General features: G+C 45.7%; 1 protein-coding gene across 1 annotated transcript in view; it reads right to left on the bottom strand.

Moving 5' to 3' along the window:
- Positions 1–21,864, bottom strand: part of TMEM132B (transmembrane protein 132B) — a 351,155-nt gene that overhangs the window by 33,310 nt on the left and 295,981 nt on the right. Inside the window, exon 5 of the mRNA XM_046025794.1 lies at positions 8,206–8,349. Coding sequence (XP_045881750.1) covers positions 8,206–8,349 — 144 coding nt within the window. The remainder of the gene's footprint in view (positions 1–8,205; positions 8,350–21,864) is intronic.

The raw sequence follows: 21,864 nt of genomic DNA, 5'->3' as shown, positions 1-21,864 counted from the left end.
CGGAAGAGTCTTCCCTTTCCTGTCCTGCTTCCCAGGGTGGGAAGGTCAGACCAGCAGTCCCAGGCCAGACGTGCTCTGCAGAGATCTTCCAACTGAAGGACCTGCCACCATGTAAAAGTCCACACTCTTACACAAACATCTGGGTTTCCAGAAACATCTGTCTTTATAGCGTCTGTCTACAAAGGGAGCAAGGAAATAGAAGAACGGCTTGTCCACTTTTTGTTGTGATGAATTGGACACACGCAGTGGACTAATGCTTCCTCAAAACACACTGAGCACAATGACTCGGGTTCCTGAGCCGTCCGATGCGGTGACACTCACGCCCACTGCGTGGGGCCCTGTGGGCCAATAGCTGTGCAGAGTCTGAAACTGTAAGGGCCTATTCAGCCAGAGCGGCCCCACCCCGGTTGAACTGCCATTTTGTTGTTTATGCAGTAAAACTTAAATTGACCCTGCCCCCCACCCCTCAGGGGACTTACTTAAAAACAAGTCTGGGAAACCAGTCCCAGGTAACAAAGCCCAAATACAAGGGTGGGTCAAGCCAGGTGGAGACATCTGATCAGTGAGGGGACCCATACTGTCTCCCTAGCTACCAAGGAGTATGGGCCCCGCCCTTTGGGCACCTTTTGGGCGCCAATTCTGACCAAGTGATAGGCTGGTTCAAATGTCTACTATAGGGTAAATGGTAATTCAATTGGTCACTTATGTGTGACCTAGCATGACTGTGCAGCTTTCTCCGTGTGTTACAATTTCATTGGCCACCTGTGTGTGGCCAGGCCCAACCGCATGGCCTTTGCCCTTAAAAGCTAGTCTGTGAAGCAGAGAGGGGTCACCCTCTCTGTAAGAGGCACAGCCCCAAACTCGGTTTGATTCTCGATGCTTGGCGCGAAATAAAGCTTTGCTTGACCTTCGCTCTGTATCAGTCTTGCTCCTTTAATCACAGACCCATAATTGGGAGACCCAACATTGGGGACCCAAGAAAACAAGCAAAGCAGAGTCTGGCACGGTGTCGCTGGGTGTGTTAGCCTGTGTAGCTGTGACTGCCCACTCAGACCCTGGGGACAGGACCCCCGTGGGACATGGACCCTGCCCTCAAGCAGCAGACATGCCACCATGTACAAGGATGGGCTATGTGATGAGTCCCTAATACTGTATCTACCTGGGGACCTATGGAGGGGAGGACCCGTGGGGTGCATAAAGGCAGGAATGAGATGACTGCATGGAGTGGGGGACCGAGCAAAGATCAGAGAACAGTGGGACATCCAGAGGTGCAGGGGACAGGGGAGGGGAACCAGGCACAGGAAACAGCACGAGCACAGGAAGAAGATGTGCAGAACTCCAGAGAAGGCGGCAGAATCTGAGGAGAGAGACCAAGTCCAGATGAGCCCCTGGATCCAACGTTTCCTGGAGTCACCCCTGCTCTTTTAGTTGCACAACTCAATACACTGCCCCTTTGTTGGGTTAAGACAGTGGATTTGGGTTTCTGTGACTTGCAACCAAATGAAACCAGACAAAACAAAACCCATGAGTACAGGATACCACCACTACCAGTGCACTAGCCACTACCTACCACACCTGTCCAAGCCCTTCCAGTGACACCAGCTCCAAAGTGCTTCTCCAAGGACCATGTTCAGGGCACACCTACCTTCCAGCTTATCCACTCTACAAATCCAACCACCTCTGGGAAAATGGGCTCACATGGCCTTTTATAGGTGCTGCCAAACCCAGAAAAGGAGCTTCTCCATCAAAGTTGGTGTCCTCCACAGGGGACACAGGGTTCTCTTGGTGACCAGCTCCCCACACATTGCTCAGCAAGTAGCAGAAAACTCTGCATTTTTTACAGCACTTCCACCGCCTTCCCTCACCCTTCTCAGACCAGCTCTGGAAACAAGATCCTTCCCTGGGGTAGAGAAGGCTTTAAAATGTTAAAGCCCTTTTATGAGGCCTTTAGCATCTCATTATCACAAGTCCAGCCAACACCCGGAGGCTGGGAACTTAATTATGGCAGCCAAAAGATGGAGGGCACCATCTTCAAGACCAGCATGAGCTTAACATTTATTTCTCTCCGGGCGTGGATGAGTTCCTCCCCCGCTGACTGAGGTGTGGCTGGCTGCTGTGGTTCCAGAAACAGGACTTCTCTGACAAACAGTGCAATTAGCAACACATGAGAACATGAGGCCATCACTGAGCCAGAAGGATAGACAGTCAGGGATTAAATCATAATTACAACATGGAAATTGCATTTTTTTCCCTTCCTCTGAAGACCTTTAAAGAAACTTAGCAAAGACAAGAAAATATGTTATGGGGGGGGCATAAAGACCCTCCCCCAAGATATCTATGCCTTCCTCCCCAACACCTGGAAATGTGGTACCTTACAGTGGTACCTTTGTAGGGGGGGTCACCTGTGGCCCCGAAGTGCCCTGTCCAAGTTCTAGTAGCCCCTGCTACCTGGGAACATGACCTTATCTGGCAAGGGGGTGTTTGAAGATGTAATGAGGGATCCCGAGATAAGATCATTCTGAGTTAAGGTGGCTCCTCATTCCACTGACCAGCACCCTTAGAAGAAGGCCATATGGAGATGCAAAGGCAAGGCCCAGTGAAGATGGAGGCAGAGACCGGAGAAGGGACACAGCCACAAGGCCAAGGACACGGGAGCCACGAGAAGCTGGGAAGAGGCAGGAAGGATCCTCCCCTAGAGCCTCTGGAGGGAGTGGACTGCTGCCAATACCTTGATTTCAGACTTCTGGCCTCCAGATCTGGGAGAAAATAAATGTACGTTACTCTAAGCTACTGAGTTTGGGGAAACTTATTGTGGCTGCTCTAGAAAACACACACACACACACACACACACACACACACACACGGGAAAGGTAATTCATTTAAGGATCTGAGATGAACGGATTAGCCTGAGTCATCGGGGTGGGCCTAATGTAATCACCAGGGTCCTAGGTAAAGAGAGGCAGGAGGGTAGAGTCGGAAACAGGATGACAGAACCAGAGGTGAGAGAGGGAGAGCAGGGTAGAAAGAGGCTACAGTGCTGACCGGAGACAGTGGAGCGTCCACAGCCAGCAATGCAGGGGCCTCTAGAAGTTGGAAAACGCAAGGAGACAGGAATGCAGCCCCAAGGACCCACTTTAGACTCCTGACCCGTATGGTAAGATAACAAAAGTGCTTTGTTTTAAGCTACGAGGTGCACAGCAATTTGTTATAGCAGCAAGTGGAAACTAATACACCACCTTCCAGGTGATGAGGAGGAAAACAAAAGACTTCGACAAACATCACGGACTTCTGGATGAGAAAGCCCCAGAACGAGGCTCTGCTCCTGGGCACGGGGGATCAGAGGGTGACCCTTCCAGATGACCGGGGTCACTGCCTGGGAACTCCGTCCCCACATTCACTGCCCAGGGACTTACTCACCCGTCTATGTGCCCGTTCCTCATGTACAAACTTGGCAATAGTAGGATCACCCACCTTGAAGGCTTGTTGTGAAGACAAGACGGTTCCGTGTTTCTAACAACCTCATTAAAATAGCACCTGTCACCTACTATGTTCTCAACCAATGTTGACTGTGAATTCCCATGAGCTCAGCTGTCAGTTCCCAACAACAGAATTCATCCTGTTCCACCCTGCAGTTTCCAGAGCACCTGATTCATTGCCCCCACGTGCCCATCGTCGGTTAAGTATTTGTGAAACAAGAACCGCCCCGGGGGAGCAGAAGCAGCTTGGGTCATAGTGCCAGAGCCAGGTCCTTAATGCAATGTCCCCCTGCCCCCTTCTTCAAAGGCTTTCGGTAACAGGACATCACTGGAGATGTTCTGATGAAGACCCAGTAACCATTCTTGGCTTGTCCTCTCCGGGAAGCTCTAGCATTCGTGCGTTGTTAGTAGAGTCCACAAATACTCACTGAGCCCCCACCGTGTTCTAGATTCTGCTCAGGACTGGGCAGAGCATCGCTAATAAGACAAAGCTATAGACTCTGTAGACCTTGCAATCACGTCGGGGTTAAAATACACAGATATGAATGGGTATTCATATGCAGATATGAAGATATGAAGAAATACACAGATACTAAGGCATATTGATCTGTTACAGATCCAGGGCCATGTGCTTCCCTTTAGATATAAGCTTATTTTCTCATCCCCAAAGCTCCATCTTGGGATTCCATCACGTGTAGGTTTGACAAGCAAATTTTCAATGACATGTGCTTACAATGACTGGGAGCTGCGTCTGAGGGCACTTCCAGCGGAAGCTGTAAGAGAGAAGGATAAAACACGGGCACGTATCCCACCACCAACTCTGTTTCAGTCTAACTTACGGTGATACCCCAAGCTCTCCCTTCCAAACTAGCGTTGTCCGACGATGCCCCAGGAGATCTGGCCACAGCTCGAATGCAAGGAGACAATCTTTTTTTTCTTTTTTGAACTTCTTGAAGCCAGGTGTCCTCTCGGGGATTTTTCAAGGACTCCTTTGATTACTGGTACTTCTGCCTCTGGATATACGCTGACTTTCCCTATGGAAGGTTCCACACTGTGTCATTATCATCCCTGCTTTACATATAACAAATGGGGCTCACAGAGGGGAAGTGATTTGTCCAAGGTCCAACAGAGAGGGAGACGGAGTCAGGGTTTGAGCCGATCTTGACCTTCAGAAATCTGAACCAAAGGAATTCACTAAACGTACACATTCTCTTTCTTTATAGTGAGCTAGAGCAGCTCCGTTTTAATTTCCACTCTGGGGATTTAAGTAGCCGAATCTACTATCTCCTGAACGATGGCCCCTGGAGGGCTTACAGAGAGCGGTCCTGTCTCCTCCTCTTCATCTCGCCCCTGGGACTTTACTTCTCATCAACAGGCTGCACCCTCACAAGTCCCGAACCTCACATGTCTCTGTGACTGATGTCAAGGACCTTCTGCACCCCGGATGCCCGTGAGCAGAAGACACTCCAATTTCCAGGGTTGCTCCCATGCCTAGAAAGACACAGAATTCTCAGTCGGGGTGACTGAGAGCTGGCACTTGTTGCTGATTTTTAACAGAAGCCAGGGTGCGAGACATGCCTCGCTTTCCTCTGAAATCTACTGTCAGAAAACCATCAGCAGCAGTGCGACAAGAAGGGACAGATGCCCCACAAGCCTCTGAGGGGGAGCGAGAGGGAGTGGTGGAGACTGCGATGACTCCGGGGCCCAGGCATTATGCACAGAGGTGTCCTTCAGGCAGCTTCCTGTGAGGGTCCCCGGAAGCAACCTGACCTTGTGATCTTCATAAGAAGCTGAAAACCCAGATTTCTATGTGAATTTGACAATTTTTATAGGGTGGCAAAAAATTAAATGATAGAAACACACACCCACAATGATGAAGATGCATCCTTTACTGTGTGTGTTTTTTTACATAGAAGTTAAAACTTAAAATTTATCCTTCCCAATCTTGCCAGATTAGGCCAAGCTTCCAGCCTTTTGAAATCATCTATGTCCTCAGATTCTGTAGCCCCTCCCGAGTCATTCAATCCCAAACAAAGAAGCCAATCCATTTACAATTTACATCTTCCTAAACTCATACTTATTCCCTAACTTAAATCACAGTCCCAATGCACAGAACTTTCAGGGCACAAAGATCTTTGTGGAACCCTGCAAGATTCTCCCCGGGGGGCACACAGTGTTTTCTGCAACCATGAAGGAGTGACCGAATGACAACTGTGCAGGTTAAGGGGGTGGTCTCCCCATGGGGTACTAACAAATGCCCCCCCAGGTTGGGAATGGCCCTGGGAGGATGCTGAGGCCTGGGCACAGCTCTGAAGGTAATGCTGTTTGTCTCAGAGTAGAGGCAACATTTACTGCAAATATTGACACTAAACCCAGGACAAATGCACCACAGCCAATTAATTAACACAGACCCAACGGACTTGGGCCCCAGGATTCGCAACAGGGCTTGGGCTCCGTTAAAAAAGTCTAAGAAGCAGCTCCAAGCTTGATGGTCTGCTCACTCCGGTTTGTTAATCTGAAGATCAGGTCCGAGTTTGCTCAAAGAAAGCTCCATCTTTGTGAGACCACAAAAGTGAACATTAAGTAAAAAACAAAAACAGAAACAAAAAGACCCCAAAATTATTGTCTTCCAAAGCAAAGTATCTATCAGGCTGGGCAGAGACTGTTTCTAGTTTACTTCTGTGCAGGGGAAATGAGCAAGTCTAAGGTAGTACTGGAAGACAGAGCTCTCCACCCTAGTGGGGGGCTCCCCCAGGCTCTCAGGAGGGAGCACAGGTGTAGGGGGCTGCAGACATAGGACACTTGGGCTGGCCGCCATCCTCCGGATGCCATCTCCATATGCCACCCCCGTGTCTCCCTCTGGAGTGACACAGGGACAGTAAATAATGTGCAGTGTCAAAGGCAATCAAGGACGATGCACCATCAGTATTTCTCTTTCCATGAGGAGGAGCTTGTATGACTTGGCTCAGATCTTCCTAAACTCTGAATACAGTAGGCTTTAGATTTGTTTAATCCAACCTGCCCACAGAGTACAAGGCCCGCCAGGAGCCCCGGGGCAAGGCTTGTGTATGCTTTGAAGCCAATCCCCCTCCTGTCTCCAGCGAGAACTAGCATTCCAAGCCCAGGAAGCAGGCTGTGCCAAACTTGGGTTTCCTAAGGATTAACTTTTTTTTTTTTTTTTAATTAGGCCTCACAGACACATCAATTCTTCTTTATCAAAACCATCTCTCTGGCTTAAGGCACAGCCTCCTGTAGGGTCACCACAAGAAGAAATCAGCCCCTCCCAAATCTTTTCCACCACAAGGAGAACCCTAGAGGCTTTTCTGTCTACCACCAAGTTCTTCAGCCTGGGACCAGTTTCATTCCCCCTCTAAACAGGAAACTGTGGCATGTGAGGGGAGACAGAACCTACTGCCTTATTCTTCTAGAATGAATGGATGGGCCTGGGGGGCTCCCTTAGCAACCTGAGAGAGAAAGGACAGCTCTGAAGCTTCAAGTCCTTTCTCCATGAGGGCCTGCTGCAAAAGGAAATGGCCAACCAGTGTGCCAAGAAAAAACAGGCAGAAACTCTAAATTAGGAAGTTCACACAGACCCCTGCAAAGAACATGAAATAATCCATGGGCTGATTCCTGGCTGAATCTGGAATCCTAAATACAGCTAATTAAAATGAATAACCCAGAGGAAACGCCCCATAGCCAGATTACCCAAACCAAGAGCTGAATCCCACTGGTACTCAAATTAAGTTAGGAAGCACACAGAGGAATTTTTATTTTAACAGCCATCTATTTTAATGTATATTAACAACAAATTAGCACATCGAGACCATGGGCTGTAATGTCTTTATAATGGGGCACAGGGGCATATGGGTTATTTTAAATAAAAGATTTAAGAGACAACCTGTTCAAGGACACTTGGCCCCTCCCCTCTGCAACCCAAAATTTCCCATGTGAAAGATGCCTTTCCTGGTACCAGGAATTAAAGAGACATCCTCATCACTGAGCTTGGAAATTTAGAGAAAGTGGTAAGGAGAACAAGAAAGGCATACAAACATCCCTTGTTACTTTTTACAACTTTACTACCCCTGCCCACATTCTTTCTAGAATTCCTTACTAGGTGTGTGCCTTAGATGAGCTGGTCAGAGCACCCGTCTGGTAGAATTCCTTACTAACTGGAGCCCCGAAAGTGAAGTTTTCGTTGTCTTGTCAAGTCTTCCCAAATTCATTGCCTCCTTATCTAAAAAGTACAGAAACTGCCTGCCATGGTCATGTCATTAGGTCTCAATTTTTTTACTGTGCCTCTGTGCACACTACAGAAAACTTTGCGGGTTTTCTCCTGTTAATCTGTCACGTGTCAATTTAATTCTTAGTCCAGCTGGAAGACATGAAGGGCAGAGGAAGAATTTTTCCTTCCCTTCAGAAGGAAAGAAAATCTGTTGAGTAAATAATATTATTTACACAGAAAGTTGGCAAACATTGAGATGACATACGATTGCTAAAATTAGGGAAATATTGTTCTATAACCAAAAGGAGGGAAAGAAAATTATGTCTGTTAAGACACCAGGAGTCCCCACTCTGGGGAGGGAAACAGGCGCCCTCCAGAGGGGTCAGTCCCCCCCCACCCCGTCCTCAGTGTGGTCACCCTGGCTCCAGCCCCAGGAGACCCTGGGACAGAGGGATGTGCCCCCTGAGGACTGGACCCCTGGCAGGCCCGTGGCAAGACCCCTTGTACCTTCACGACGTCTTCATCCGCAGACCTGCACTCCACAGCCTCCAATACATCCACCACGGAGCCGTCCTCCTGAATGCCCACGACCTTGACAGGAACCGAGACAGCCTTCCCGGTGAGGACAGCCGTGTTCAGCACCTCTGTGTCCTGCACAGGAGAGCAGAGGATGCAGGTCACACAGAGGGAAGCCCACCAGCAGGCAGGGGCCCGCCAGCAAGATGAATTCTACTTTAGCTCACGCCCTGCCACTAAAACTCCATCTGTGAAGACCAACTCCCCAAGACCAGAAACATGGAAATTCCGGAATCAGGAACATTCCATGCCAGACCGATCCTAGGAAGCCTGACAGCTATATACCTCCTTCTCTGCCCCCAGGGGCAGGGGCCTTGTCATGTCCCTCTAGGACCCTTCCCACCACCCCCACCCCCCACCCCACAGCCTGCAGCAGGGCTCACACACCGGCCAGGGTACCTTCCAACATTCGCCAAATCTCAACTCAAGGCTCACTTGGTAAGTGACTGCCTACGCTCAGAGCTTATTAACACAGTGAACATGACTTCCGTGTCACTTCAAATGAGAAAGACACATAATGGGGCACCTGAGTGGCTCCGTCGGATAAGCTTCCAATTCTGGATTTCAGCTCAGGTCATGATCTCAAGGACATGGGATTGAGCCCTGCATGGGCTCCACACTCAGCACAGAGTCGGCTTGTCCCCCTTCCTCCGCTCCCCTCACCCAACCCCCACAGCTGCTCACTTGCTCTCTCAAATAAATAAATAAATAAATAGTTTTTAAAAGAACAGGACGAACAACACCACAGATAACAGAAGAGAACTAGTCCTACAATGTCAACCTCTGCCCTCCGGAGCCCACGGCCACCACCCTTCCTCTCCCCCAGGCCCAGGCATCTGTGAGCGACGGCTTCATGTCCTTTTCTCACTTCCTCTGCCAATCCCCAGGGCCCTGTCAGGTCTGCTTTTGTGACTTATGTCCTGCCTGTCACCTTCTTGGCATCTCCATGACCACCCCCCACAGAGAGACTGTCCTCACGGGGACAGCCACAATGACCCCCAAACCATCTCCCGTGTCCACGCTCCCCACGACAGTTGAAGAGGATCTTTGTTATCTCGACAGGATTCAGATCGTTTCTCCCCTAGACTGAAACTCTTTGGAAGTGTGCTCTCTTTGTTCTTAAGGTAGAGTCCACGCTCCCCTGTGGCAGTGATCTGACCCACCCTCCCGCTCTCGCGCCCTACCCACCGTCCCTCCCCATGGGGAGCCTCATGGACTTCTCTTCTCTCCCACCACAGGGCACTCTAAGTGTGCCTCCCGCTCTTCCCCACGCAGAGCCCTCCACCATGCCTCTGCTCCCACCACCCTCCTATCTCAGCCTCCGTGCCCATTTCCTTCAGAGGAATGGGGCTTTTCTGCCCTCCACGGTGTGAATGAGCACCGTCTAGTCTGCCCTGAATGAGAAGAACCACTAATGCACCCCTTATGTTTCTCTTGTGTTTATGTTTTCATCTCTAACAACTCATTAGACTGTAAACTCCCCAAGGGTCTCAGCCACCTTTGTTCTGACCTGCCTTGACTCCACAGAACCAGGGATGGGATTTGGTGTGTGAGAAGCAGTGCAGAAGAGAGGTCAGAGGCATGGGCTCTGGAACTGGACTGCCTGGTTTTGAAACTGGCTCAGCCTGTTTTAGTGACTCCATGAGGTTAGGGCTGCTTTTCTGCCATTCTCTTGGCCAGTCCCTCAAGGAAGCAAGATGGCGCCCATCACACTAGCCATCTGTCCACTGTCTCAGCAGGGAAAAGTTGGGATGGGGAGGGAGTGCACCTGCTGCACCTGCCCCTTTTCATCAGGAAATCCAAAGTTTGTCATATGGCCAGGCACCTGCAGAAAAGCCTGGGAGAGCAGGTGTCTGTAGTGGACCTGGCAGGACGTAGGGGTGTGTAAATGTCTTTTTATCATCCATTACCAGGTCCACCACAAGTTACTTACTTCTTCCTATGCCTGAGTTCCCTGATCTGGAATATGGGGATAATAAAACTATGTGCTGTGTGGTGACCTCATGAAGATTTAATGAAATTATCTGTGTACAAAGCTTAGAACAGAATTCCCATAAAATGAGCAAGAAGAGCTCAGTAAATATGGGTATTGCCATAGACACTATGAGAGATGGGCTCCATGAGTGAATTAAAGAACTACTGGGTAGGTTCACAAAGGGACTCTGGTGAAGTTGCTCCTTCCATTCTTGTCCAGAGAGAAAGTCAATTGGAGAAGTTGGTGGGAAACTGGGTGATGGGGCTCAGCAGTGAGATCCCCCAAACATTCGACAGCTCCACCAGAATCAACCCAATGGACAATTATTTCAAGTGCTCTTTTCATTCTTGGAGCACCTAATCTCAGCTCAAGCATTAAGTGGGTCCCACATTTGATTTCCTAAACCAGCCCCTCATTATCCACCTTAAGCCTGAAGATGGGTAAGAGATGGAGTCAATGAGTGATAATGATGATGATGATAGGCAGTGTTCTAAGTACTTTACATGTAATTAATTGCTCATTCAATTTACTCAACAACCCTTCCAAGATAATTCCTAGTATTCCTCCCAGTTTATAGACTTATTATTCATTGATAGTAAACCTGAAAAACAGCTACTTGTCAATAAAAAATCAACTTTGTAATGAACAGTTGTAAACAATGCCAAGCCAATCTAACTAAGATGAAAAAATAAGTTGGTATTTTTTTTACATATGTCCTCTCCTCTGTATGGAGCCTCAAGGAGTTGAGTCCAAAAGCACGTAATTCTAGTCCATGTTCCTGAGTATCCCATTGCCACCAGGGACATGAACTATATGTACCTTTATATTTAAGGGATACAGCAAGGACAGGAAGCAGGAAGCACTGCAGAAGTTGAGATGAGAAGTCATCAAAGGTTGGATAGTGATGTGGGTCTGGGTGTGATTACAGCGTGTACAGAGAACAGAGACTACATCATGATTCCAGAACAAATGGCTAAATTTTATTCATAATGCAACTGAAAAAATCAATATGTATGTTTGCTGTGTGTAATAGGCAGGCATTAATTCTGCCTGATGAGCATTCATGGATGCTGAATGTCCATCCAACCTTCTGTTTGTAATGATGACATTTTATTTTCCTTTGGGTATACTCCTACTTTGTTACCAATTAATGTGGCTTGGATAGTGCTGATCTCAGACTACCAAATCAGGCTTCACAGGTGAGCACATGACCCAAAAGTGGCCCAATGACGTATGCCAGTGTCATGTCCTAGAAGACTGATTCAAGTGAAATGCAAACAAAGGAAATCAAAGACAAGAGTAGGATAAGACAGATTCTTGGGAAAGATTTCTGAGTTTCTGAATCCAGCTATGTCTCTGTCTGCTATCTTTGGAAATTTTGATATATAAAATAAACTGTTTTACTTAAGCCAATTTTAATTGTAAGCCAACTCACAACTGAAAGTCTTCACAAATACACGTGCAAATAGGCAACACGCTATGCTCTAAAATGAACACCAATCTTTACCCTGTAGAAGATCACAGCCTTTCAGGAAGACAACACAATAATTTTATCAATCTGGGTTTCAAGGGAGGTGACTTTATTTCTCATAACAACCAATTACAACTCATCCAAGCTTGTGATTTTATCTCAAATACCTCTGCAGCCATGTTTCTTCCTTTAGTTTTTGACTACGTGGCTAGATTTTTGCAACCATGTTTTCCAGTGTCCATCAACAGCCTCCCCCCAATCCCAAAGGCAATCCTACCTATCTCTGACACAATGAGAAAGCAATTTATCTTGTTAAATATTACATTTATATCATCCCCTGGTGCCAGAGACTGCTAGAAACTCGCCATCTATCAAAATACAAGTATTTTATTCTGCTCCTATTTGTGCAAGCTCTAGGTTTTATCTCTTGAAAGTGTATTTATACTCCTTCATGAAGATGAGTTTCCATTAATGTTGCACACTACAGCAGCATCAGTGAAAATGGCAGAGTAAGTATATTCGAAAATTCTCTCCATAAAAGCAATGAGAAAACTGGGGGGAAAAACCTCAAAATCATTTTTTTTTTAGAACTCTGGAAAGAAAACAAAGGCTTATGCAACCAGGAGAGCATTTATTCAAGAAAAATGGCTGAATCTTGGTTAAAAAAGGAGAACTTTGTGGCATTTTAACTTGATTTATTGCTATCCCATACTTTTCAGCCCTACAGTAGCTTTAGAAAATTATAGTCCACATTCACAGTCAAAACCACTGGATTTGCAGTACAAAAGCCACTGGAGAGAGCAGATCAGGGCTAGAAACCTTTCAGATCCTAATTCCCAAAGAAATGCCATTATTTGACTTGTCTGATAGCCCCCTGGAAGATCCCACTTGCAAGGCTGTCAGTATTTGACTTGAGTCTGAGTTCACTAGAGTGAAAAGCTTTTTCCCCAGAGGTATTTGTTAAAAGCAATTATAGACAATTGTTTAACTTCATAGCTGCTGTGGGTGGTGAATAAAGTTTGGTGCAAAAAAATGGACAAACCCAAAACCTTAAAAGGAAAAGATGATGAATGAGATGTGCAGAGGTGTTTTAAAAAGCTAATACCTGGGGATTCTATAAGACCATGCTTAACTTAGAGCTGTGTGCATGCCCAGGACTGTGTTCGTACTCCAAAAAGACCTGAGAAGGCTCTAAGTTCTCTCCTCTTGATGATTTTGAGGTTCTATGAAATCAGGAAGTGAAAGGTGATGTGGAGCTGTCAAATGCCTGGCTAGTATTGAAACTATGTCCCAACACACACAAAGAGGCTCTTGGTAAACACTGGGACACTTACTGATTTCAAGTGTCTAGGAAAATCTCTGTCCACAAATTGGCTGACTACCACATGGGCCAAACAAAGACTTCAGCAACCACACACAGCAAAGAATAGAGACTTAACAGAGTTGTTCATAAAAGTCACTAATCAAACTACTACAACAAACAACAGTAAGCATAAACCCAGGGAAAAAGAGTTTACTTAATTTCAGAGTTGCTACATTATCTTATTTAAAATTTTCACTTTTCAACAACAACAACAAAATTAGGAAACATGCAAACAAACAAAAAGTATGGCCCAGTCACAGGACAAAAAGCAATCTAGAAGAACTGTCCTTGAGGAAGCCCAGATGTTGGACTTACTAGACAAAGATGCAAATGTTTTTAATCTATTTCAAATAATTCAAAGAAAAAAAATTAAAGAACCAAAGGAAAGTATGAAAAACATGTCTCACCAAAGAGTGAATGCCTATAAAGAAATACAAATTTTGAATAATTATGAACAAAAGTACCAAATGGAAATCCTGGAGTTGAAAAGCACAAAAAGGAAAATGGAAAAGTCACTAGTGTGTTCTCTCATAGGATCAGAGTAGAAGTAGAACAGGAAAAGAGGACAAAATGTAGAAAATCCACAAACATGTGGAAATTAAATAGCCTCCTTTTAAACAATAAACAGTTCAAAGAAGAAATCACAAGGGAAATTAGAAAAATGCCTTGGGATGAGTGAAAACGAAAACATAACATACCAAAACTTAAGAGATGCAGAGAAAGTAGTACTTAGAGATAAATGTATGGTTCTGAATCTGCATTGTAAAAAAGAAAAAAAAAATCTCAAACCAATAACATAAGCTTCCACCTTAAGAAATTAGAAAAAGAAGAGCACATTAAACCCGAAACAAGCAGAAAGAAGAAAGAAATAAAGAACAGAATGAAGAAAGCACAGATATAAAAGGCATAGCATAAGGAATAGAGTCTGTGATGTTGTAATGGCGACGGACCTGGAGAGAGGTAGCTCTACTTGTGGTCAACATACCATAATGCATAAACTTCTAAAACAGGAACAAAACCTCAAAGGGCAAGTACATTTTTCATTTTAATAAGTACTGCCAGATTGTTTTTCAATAATGTAGTAAGAGTTTCCCCATATCTATCAGTAACACATGAGACTGTGGCTCCATATTCTTGCCACCATTTTAGGGGATCAATCTGTTTAATTTTTGTGAGTATTGAAAGGTTTAAAAAATGGCATTTTGTTGCTACTTTAATATTTCTCTGAGCTCAAAAGCAAGTTGAACATTTGTTTTGTACTTTTATTGTCTATTCGCCTCTGCTTTCCTGTGAATTGCTTCATTATGTTATTTTTCTAATTATTCTTTCCTTTTTCTATTTGCCTGTTTGTATTTTTTAAACAAGTTTCTTAGAGTTCTTTGTGTATTAGAGCCACTAAAATTGTTTCTTGGAAAAATTCTTTCTCGGTGTTTTGTTGGTTTAGGATAGCATCTGTGACAGAATTGGACAAGTGAAGAATAGAGTGGGAATGAATAGTAAAAGGAAGATAAAATGAGGAAATCAGTGAAATTAAAGCAAAAGTAAGTTATTGTGTAGAGTAGCATCAACAATAACAAATCACTTAAAATAAATTTAACCAAAGTATAAGAATGTACACTGAACACTTCGAAATATCATTGAAAAGAAGAAAGAAAACCTAAATGAATGTAAAAACATCTTGCCTGCATAGATTGAAACATTTAATCATGTTAAGATGATAATATTCCTTAAAGTGATTTATGTAGATGATGCAATCACCATGAAACTTCCAGCTGCTTTTTTACAGAAATTGACAAATTGATTTCAAAATCCACATGGAAATAAAGGGACTCCAGTACTCAAAATGATCTTTGAAAAGAACAAAGCTGGAGGACTGACCCTTTTCTGAACATAATTGACTTTCCAGAAATACAGCTTCACATTTTCCATTTCCAGCCAATTTATTTTTGGCAATAGTGCCAAGACAATTCAAAGATTTCAAAGAATGGTCTTTTCAACAGAAGATGCTAGAATAACTGAATATCCACATGGGGGGGGGGAGCTAGACCCCTACCTCACACCATGTACAAAAATAAACTAAAAATGGATCAAAAACACAAATGTAAGAGCTATGAAACTCTTAGACTAAGACATGAATGTAAATCTTCATGACTTTGCAAGGCATGATCCTTACTCTGGACCTAGGTTGAGAGTAGCCACTGTCACTGTGGCAGAAAAAGGGAGAGGATGGGGTCTTTTGTTCTTAGAGCTTCTGACTGGACCTGAGCTCATCATTCCACACAAGTTTCATGGCCCATACCTATGTTCAAGTGGGCAGTGAAATCCAGCCAAACAAAGTGCCCTAAAAGAGAGCTTGTGGGCATGTCTTGTTTGTTGGTCATCTCTCTCTTTTTTTTTCTTAAGATTTTATTTATTTATTTATTTACTTACTTACTTACTTACTTACTTACTTATTTGAGAGAAGGAGAGAGAGAGAGCGAATGCACACTCACAATGGGTGGAGGGGTAGAGGGGGAGGGAGAGAGAGAATCTCCAGCAGACTCCATGCTGAGCACAGAGCCTTATGCAGGAATCAAACTCATGACCCTGAGATCATGACCTGAGCCCAAACCAAGAGTCAGATGCTTCACTGACTGAACCACCCAGGCACCCCTACCTCCCATCCTGTTAAATGCTTTGAAAAGATTCTAATTTTACAGGTAAGGAAACAGAAGCATACCACACTATTATTAACCAATATATGGATCCAATTCATTGTCTGACCTGCCTCGTAATATTTTACACCACGTGCATGTGCTAGTCGCTCCTCACCCTCTCCATACCCTCCAAGCCCTTCACAACCACCCACCTGTTTTCACCTCCACACATTGGCTTACTTCTAACATTTCCTATAAATGGAATCGTATTATACACGTCCTTTTGTGTCTGGCTTCTTTCACAAAGCCTGACGTTTTCAAGGCTATTGGTAGCCTCTGTCAGCACTTCATTCCTGTGAACAGTCGAGTAATAGTCCATTGTATGCACAGACCCACACTTCATTTATTCCTTCATTAGTTGATGGACACTGGGTTGTTTCTCTGTCAACCTGGGTCCAGAGAAAGGATAAAGCAGTGCAAAGCCTCCAGCTGAAGTGTCTTGGACCTGCAGTGTGAGTTGCTTGGAGCTATGAAAATCTAGGAGTTGCATATAACGTTCAGCATACTCGCTTAACTATATGCTCTCAGGCCAAAGATAAAAATATGTGTAAACACATACTGAATTCTACTTAGGTGTGTTTTCCACAACAGTATGGGTTAGCAATTCCAAAACCACTTTAGGGTATTCGAGGACTGAGCAAACAAGATATGTTGGTAATAATGAGGGCCAATTTTCTCACTGCTAGAGAAGTGAATCTGAAATGGAAAAAAGAGGGGCAACCAGGTGGCATGGCCATTTAGGCGTCTGATTCTTGGTTTTGGCTTGGGTCGTGATTCTGGAGTGGTGAGATGGAGCCCTGCATGGAGCCCCAGGTCGGGATCCACACTTAGTGCAAAGCCTACTTGGAATTCTCTCTCTCTCTCCCCCTCTGCACCTCCCACTCATGCTCTCTCTTTCTTTCTCTAAAATAAATAAATAAAAATTTTTAATGGAGAAAAAGAAAGGGTAAATGTGAATGCTGGTCATGAACTGGAAGTGGGGGTATAGTCATCAACTCACAAGGGATGAGAGTGTGTGTGGATGTGGGTGTGGGTGTGTGTTTATGGGTGTGCAAATATCATTGTGGATTTAGATCATTCTCCCTCGCTTTCTTTGCTCAGAGGCCTCCGATGCAATTACACCTTAGCAATCAGCACACCTAGACCCAGATTTTAGCTCTAAGTATCTTCTCCAAGAAAGGGAAACAGAGCTCCTCAGAGAAATGGCTGATTCTAGGGCCGAAGGACAGAAAGAACAAGATAATGAGCCCAAAATATATCATAGAGCCAGAAGGGAACAGAGTGCTGGAACAAATGTCAAAAGGACCCAGGAGACTGCTTGAAGGAGCTCCCACTGGCCAAGCCGGGACAGTCTTACAGCACTATAAATAACTGTAAGAGCCAATTATAATAATGTAACATATTACATGACGTATATGTTATCCAATAAGCTTCTGAGTCCATACTGATATAAACAAACATACAGGGGAGAAAGGAAACATCATCCTTAGGGTAGAATTCTAACTAACAAATGAAAAAGCTAATGATGACATTGAAATACCACCATCTGGCAACCACCATTTATTACCGTAACTGTTTCAGGCAGGAGTCAGCATGAACGTTACCGGTAATTAAAAGTACGATCAGAAACAGGATATTCAGATAGCGCCAACCTGTCCGTACGCACAAGATCTACAAACTTCAGAGAGAAAAGCAGGAACTAAATGGCGCCAAAATCCAGCATATATCGCGTCATCTACGTGATCAAAGATAACATCATTTAGCGGGATAAACAGAACTCCTGAGAAAAGGATGTAACATCGCTTCTGAAGCGTGTCCAAAAACAGTGCATCTGACAATAAGGAAATACCAAAGTCACATCTGGGGGCAGGTTTTACGAGACAACTACTCTGTGCATTTCAAAGGCTTCAGGGTCTGAATCTCTCAGACTGAGAAATGCCCAGATGGAAGAGGACAGGCAGACATAACAAATGTACAGGTGGTCCCAGACCGGCTCCTCCAACAGAAAAACAGGTATGTTTCTTTTGCTATAATGAGTGCAAGTGGGACGCTCAAAGAAATCTGAGTAAGGTCTGGGGCCGAGGTAATTCTCCGCCTCCTGATTCTGATGATCTCACTCGACCTGTGCTACAGTATCAGAGAAATTCACGGTGAAGCATCTGGAGGTAACAGACCATCACGGGCGGGACTCAAACGTTTTCTAAAAACAGCAATAAGGCGTGTTTGTGTAGAGAGAGAGGATGTTGCCATCCAGGGAATGTCACTGAAGGCATTTGGGAAATGCATTTATTCAGACTCCTGGGAAATTTCTAAATAATAGGAAGGACCAAATCAGTGAATAAGTGCATAAAGATACAGGACATGGCTAGTGCCTAATGACCATTGTTTATGAAAAGGAACTTTCCTTAAACACCTGGGTAAGTGCCGGGCACCGTGCTAAGTGACATGTGCATTAACGGCTAATAATGATGCATATTTATAACAAATACAGTATTATAGGTGTTGACATCTGAAAGTGAACATCACTGAAGAACAGCTTGCTACATCCTAAGCACTTGATAAAAATTAACCGTTCTTATTAATATCTCACTCCATCCTCAAAAGTCCCTACCGAGGGACTGTTATTTTCATCCTCATTGTGCAAATGAGGAAATCAGGGCTGGAAGGGGTCCTTCAATTGGCCGGAATCGCACTTGAGCTAAGCAGTCAAACTGGGATGTGAACAAAAGCACGCAGATGCCAAAGCCCATCATCCTGGCCGCGCTGATACTTTTCCTCTCAGCTCCTCACCGGCAGAACGAAGCCAACACTCCCATTTCTTTGCCTGACTCAAAAGCTGTAAGGATAGGGCACCTGGGTGGCTCAGTGGGTTAAGCCGCTGCCTTCGGCTCAGGTCATGATCTCAGGGTCCTGGGATCGAGTCCCGCATCGGGCTCTCTGCTCAGCAGCGAGCCTGCTTCCCTCTCTCTCTCTCTCTGCCTGCCTCTCTGTCTACTTGTGATCTCTCTCTGTCAAATAAATAAATAAAATCTTAAAAAAAAAAAAGCTGTAAGGATAAAAGACAGAACTGTACAAGTTTTGATTTGAACACCTCGTAAGATATTTTACAAATGCAAAACTTAAGGTTTAGTAGAAACAGCCGAGTAGCCCCAAAACCCCGTGTTGCTGTTACTATCTAGCTTTTTAAAAACGTGTGCGTCTTTTTCTCTTTGTCTCTGTCTGTTCAACTTGAGCTCATGTGTTGTTGGTAATGCTCTATAGCTTTCAGTCTGGCCCTCCCATCACTGTGGGATGCTTCAGACCTTGACACTCCCCTCCAAGCTGTGCAGGAGGCAGTGGTCTCTGTCCCCACAGAGCCTCCAGGCTCCTGTCTGTCACTGGCTCAGATCCATGCTCTGTGGACCCTCAGGCTTTACACAGAGGTGTAAGGACTCAGCCACATGTATCCTGCTGTGTGGGCGGTGGACAGAAACGTGGCTGTGAGGCCCACCGAGCAACCACCTTCCTTGCGTGTAACCCCCTAGTCCCATCCATTATGTGACCCGAATCACCTCACTGTTCCTAGTCACGGGTGTGGGTGAGCTTGCCAGGCACGCTGCGTGGCTGCCGGTCCCACGTCCGTCCACACAGCTTTGGTCTCTTCCCTCCACGCTGCAACCCAGGAGACATCTGGACCTCACTTCCACGGGGACACATTGTATCAGCTCCTTCTGAGCGCCATCCTGTTCGAAATAACTTTCTCCATGTTATTTGGGGACTCATAAAGAGCTGAATTTTGAAATCACTTACTGCTTTGTGGCTAATAAATTATTAGAATCCCAAAATAACTATCACGTGGCGGGAACTGGGCTGATTTCAGAGTTATATAATACACAACAGTGGGATTGAAAATCATTGTTTCAGTTGGAGCTGGCGTCCTTGTTTACCTCCAACTGACGGTTACATCTGTCTTGCAGCTTTAGAAATTAGAAGTCAGGGTGTCTGAGATCAAAACGAGGTCAGAGTTAGAGTCCTGTTTGGGGGCCGTCACCCCCGTGTCGGGGACCAGAAGAGGTAGGCTGCTGGGCCTTGTGGACTGTGGTCCAGACCCTCCCACACTGGACGAGCAGCTGGAATGGAACCTTCTAGAAGCCACATGTGGTCATGGCGTGGGGCTTTCCCAAAGCTCAGGGAAGAGGAAGACAGCATCACGGACACCATGCGGTCACAGGGACACACAGAGCTTGGTGCCGTGGCTGCCCCCAGCTCGGGCGGGTCCTGTGTTCCTGCTTCCTGGCTCTGGGTGACAATTACATGTGTTTTCTCTGATTTTTTTCCTCTGTTACAATTGTAACCTGTACATGGTGCTTCTTTGTTGCCTGTGGGGAAGGAACCCTCCCATCCAGCATGAGCAAAGCTGAAGTTGAACATGCCTTTCAGTTGCCAGAGGAGCAGCAAGCAGACGACATCAATGAAAAGCTAAACCAGATCTGATGGCGCCTCAGAGAGAAACGTTCCTGAGGTTAAGCTTAGCACCTCTGAAACCCAAGGCCACAAGGTGAAGTCCATTCTAACCTGAATAACCCCCCATACAGCGACTGTGGACCAGCTGGTGCCCCATGATGGCACTGCGCAGGAGAGCCCGGGCCGCCGGCTTTGGGCTGATTCTCAGTCTATCAGACAGGCTCCTTCCAAGTGAGGATGGATGGAGAAGGAGGGAGGGAGGGAGGGAGGGAGGGAGGACAAGGACAGGAGTGGGGAGAAACAGAAGAGAGGGGATGGGAGGGAGGAAGAACTTCTCGTCCCAAAGAGAAAAAGGCAGACAGACAGAAAGACTGAGAATGTACAGTCCTAAAGAGAGGGGGGACAGACAGACAGGGAGATACACAAAGACAGACCAAGCTAGGCAGACTGGGAAGGGGCAGAGGGGCAGAGACAAATGAGGGAGACAGCAGAGAAAGACAGGGAGCGAGGGAGCTGATGAAATCAAGGCCGACAGTGACTGGCAGGAAGAGAGCAGAGTCAGGAACAAAGAGAACAGGAAGCTGTTCAGACCTCGCATCTGAGCACAGGGCTTTCTGTTCTGTACAACGGGTGGCTCTGTGTCCACAATGGGGCTGGCCTGTCCCAGTACAGCCCTGCCTCTGGTAGCCTGGGCCAGAGGATCATCCCCACACACCAGGACCCTGGCAAAGTGCCCCTGAATGTAGGGTGCACCTGCCAGGAATTCTGCAGGGTCACATCCCTGGTCCTCCCTCTGGAACACAGCAGAGCAAAATCATTTGTTCAGCACGTACTCGGGGCGTAAAGGGAAAAAAAAACCCCAAAACAGAAGATGCTATGGCATAGTTGTGATATGTGGGCACTCTTTATACTTTCGTGTTTCATTCATAGAACTCTCATAATACATCTATGAGGAGGAACCCTAGTCATTCCCGTTCTACAGATGAGAAAACAGGCACAAAAACTCACCCAAGATTTAATTATTGAATGCTGGATCCAGAACTAAAACCCAGAAAGTCTTGGTCCGTAGTCTGTGCCCGTAGCCACCATGCCATTCTGCTTGTTAAGGAGAATATAATATCGGTACTTAAAAATCATAGAACACTGTGCCAGATAGAATGCTAAGCCCTTTCTAGATTCCTTCATTAATCCCCAGAGGGAGGGCCTTTTTTGACTAGTCTCATTCCTATATTGTTTTTACATATTACTCTATTTTATGTCCTAGAAATCACCACAATTTGGAAATTACCTAGCTTATTTACTTCCTTTTGATCAGCCTCACCCTCCAAAAGTTAATGCTCGGACTTCTGTTTCCAGTCATGACCCAGAAATGTCCCACCTGCTGTAACTGGAAAAAGCAGAGAGAATACATGAAACAATTGTTCTCAGACACTATGAAAACCGGTAGAAATAAAGAAACATGAAGGTGAGTCCCCTGGTTACTGTAAGAAGAGTAAATTCAAATCAAACCCCACCCTCTTGTTGAGATCAGACGGCAGAAGTCAGGGTTCAGGGAGGTGAAGGCAGCTAGAATTTGGAGATAGTATGAGAGAAAGGAGAGCTATGAGGGGAATGTATCCTAACTTCTGTGGAGGGGCCTCTG

The sequence above is a fragment of the Meles meles genome, chromosome 12 (genome assembly GCF_922984935.1).
Source record: "Meles meles chromosome 12, mMelMel3.1 paternal haplotype, whole genome shotgun sequence".
Taxonomy (NCBI): domain Eukaryota; kingdom Metazoa; phylum Chordata; class Mammalia; order Carnivora; family Mustelidae; genus Meles; species Meles meles.
The sequence above is the reverse complement of the archived record's forward strand: the minus strand, read 5'-3'. Positions and strand labels throughout refer to the sequence as shown.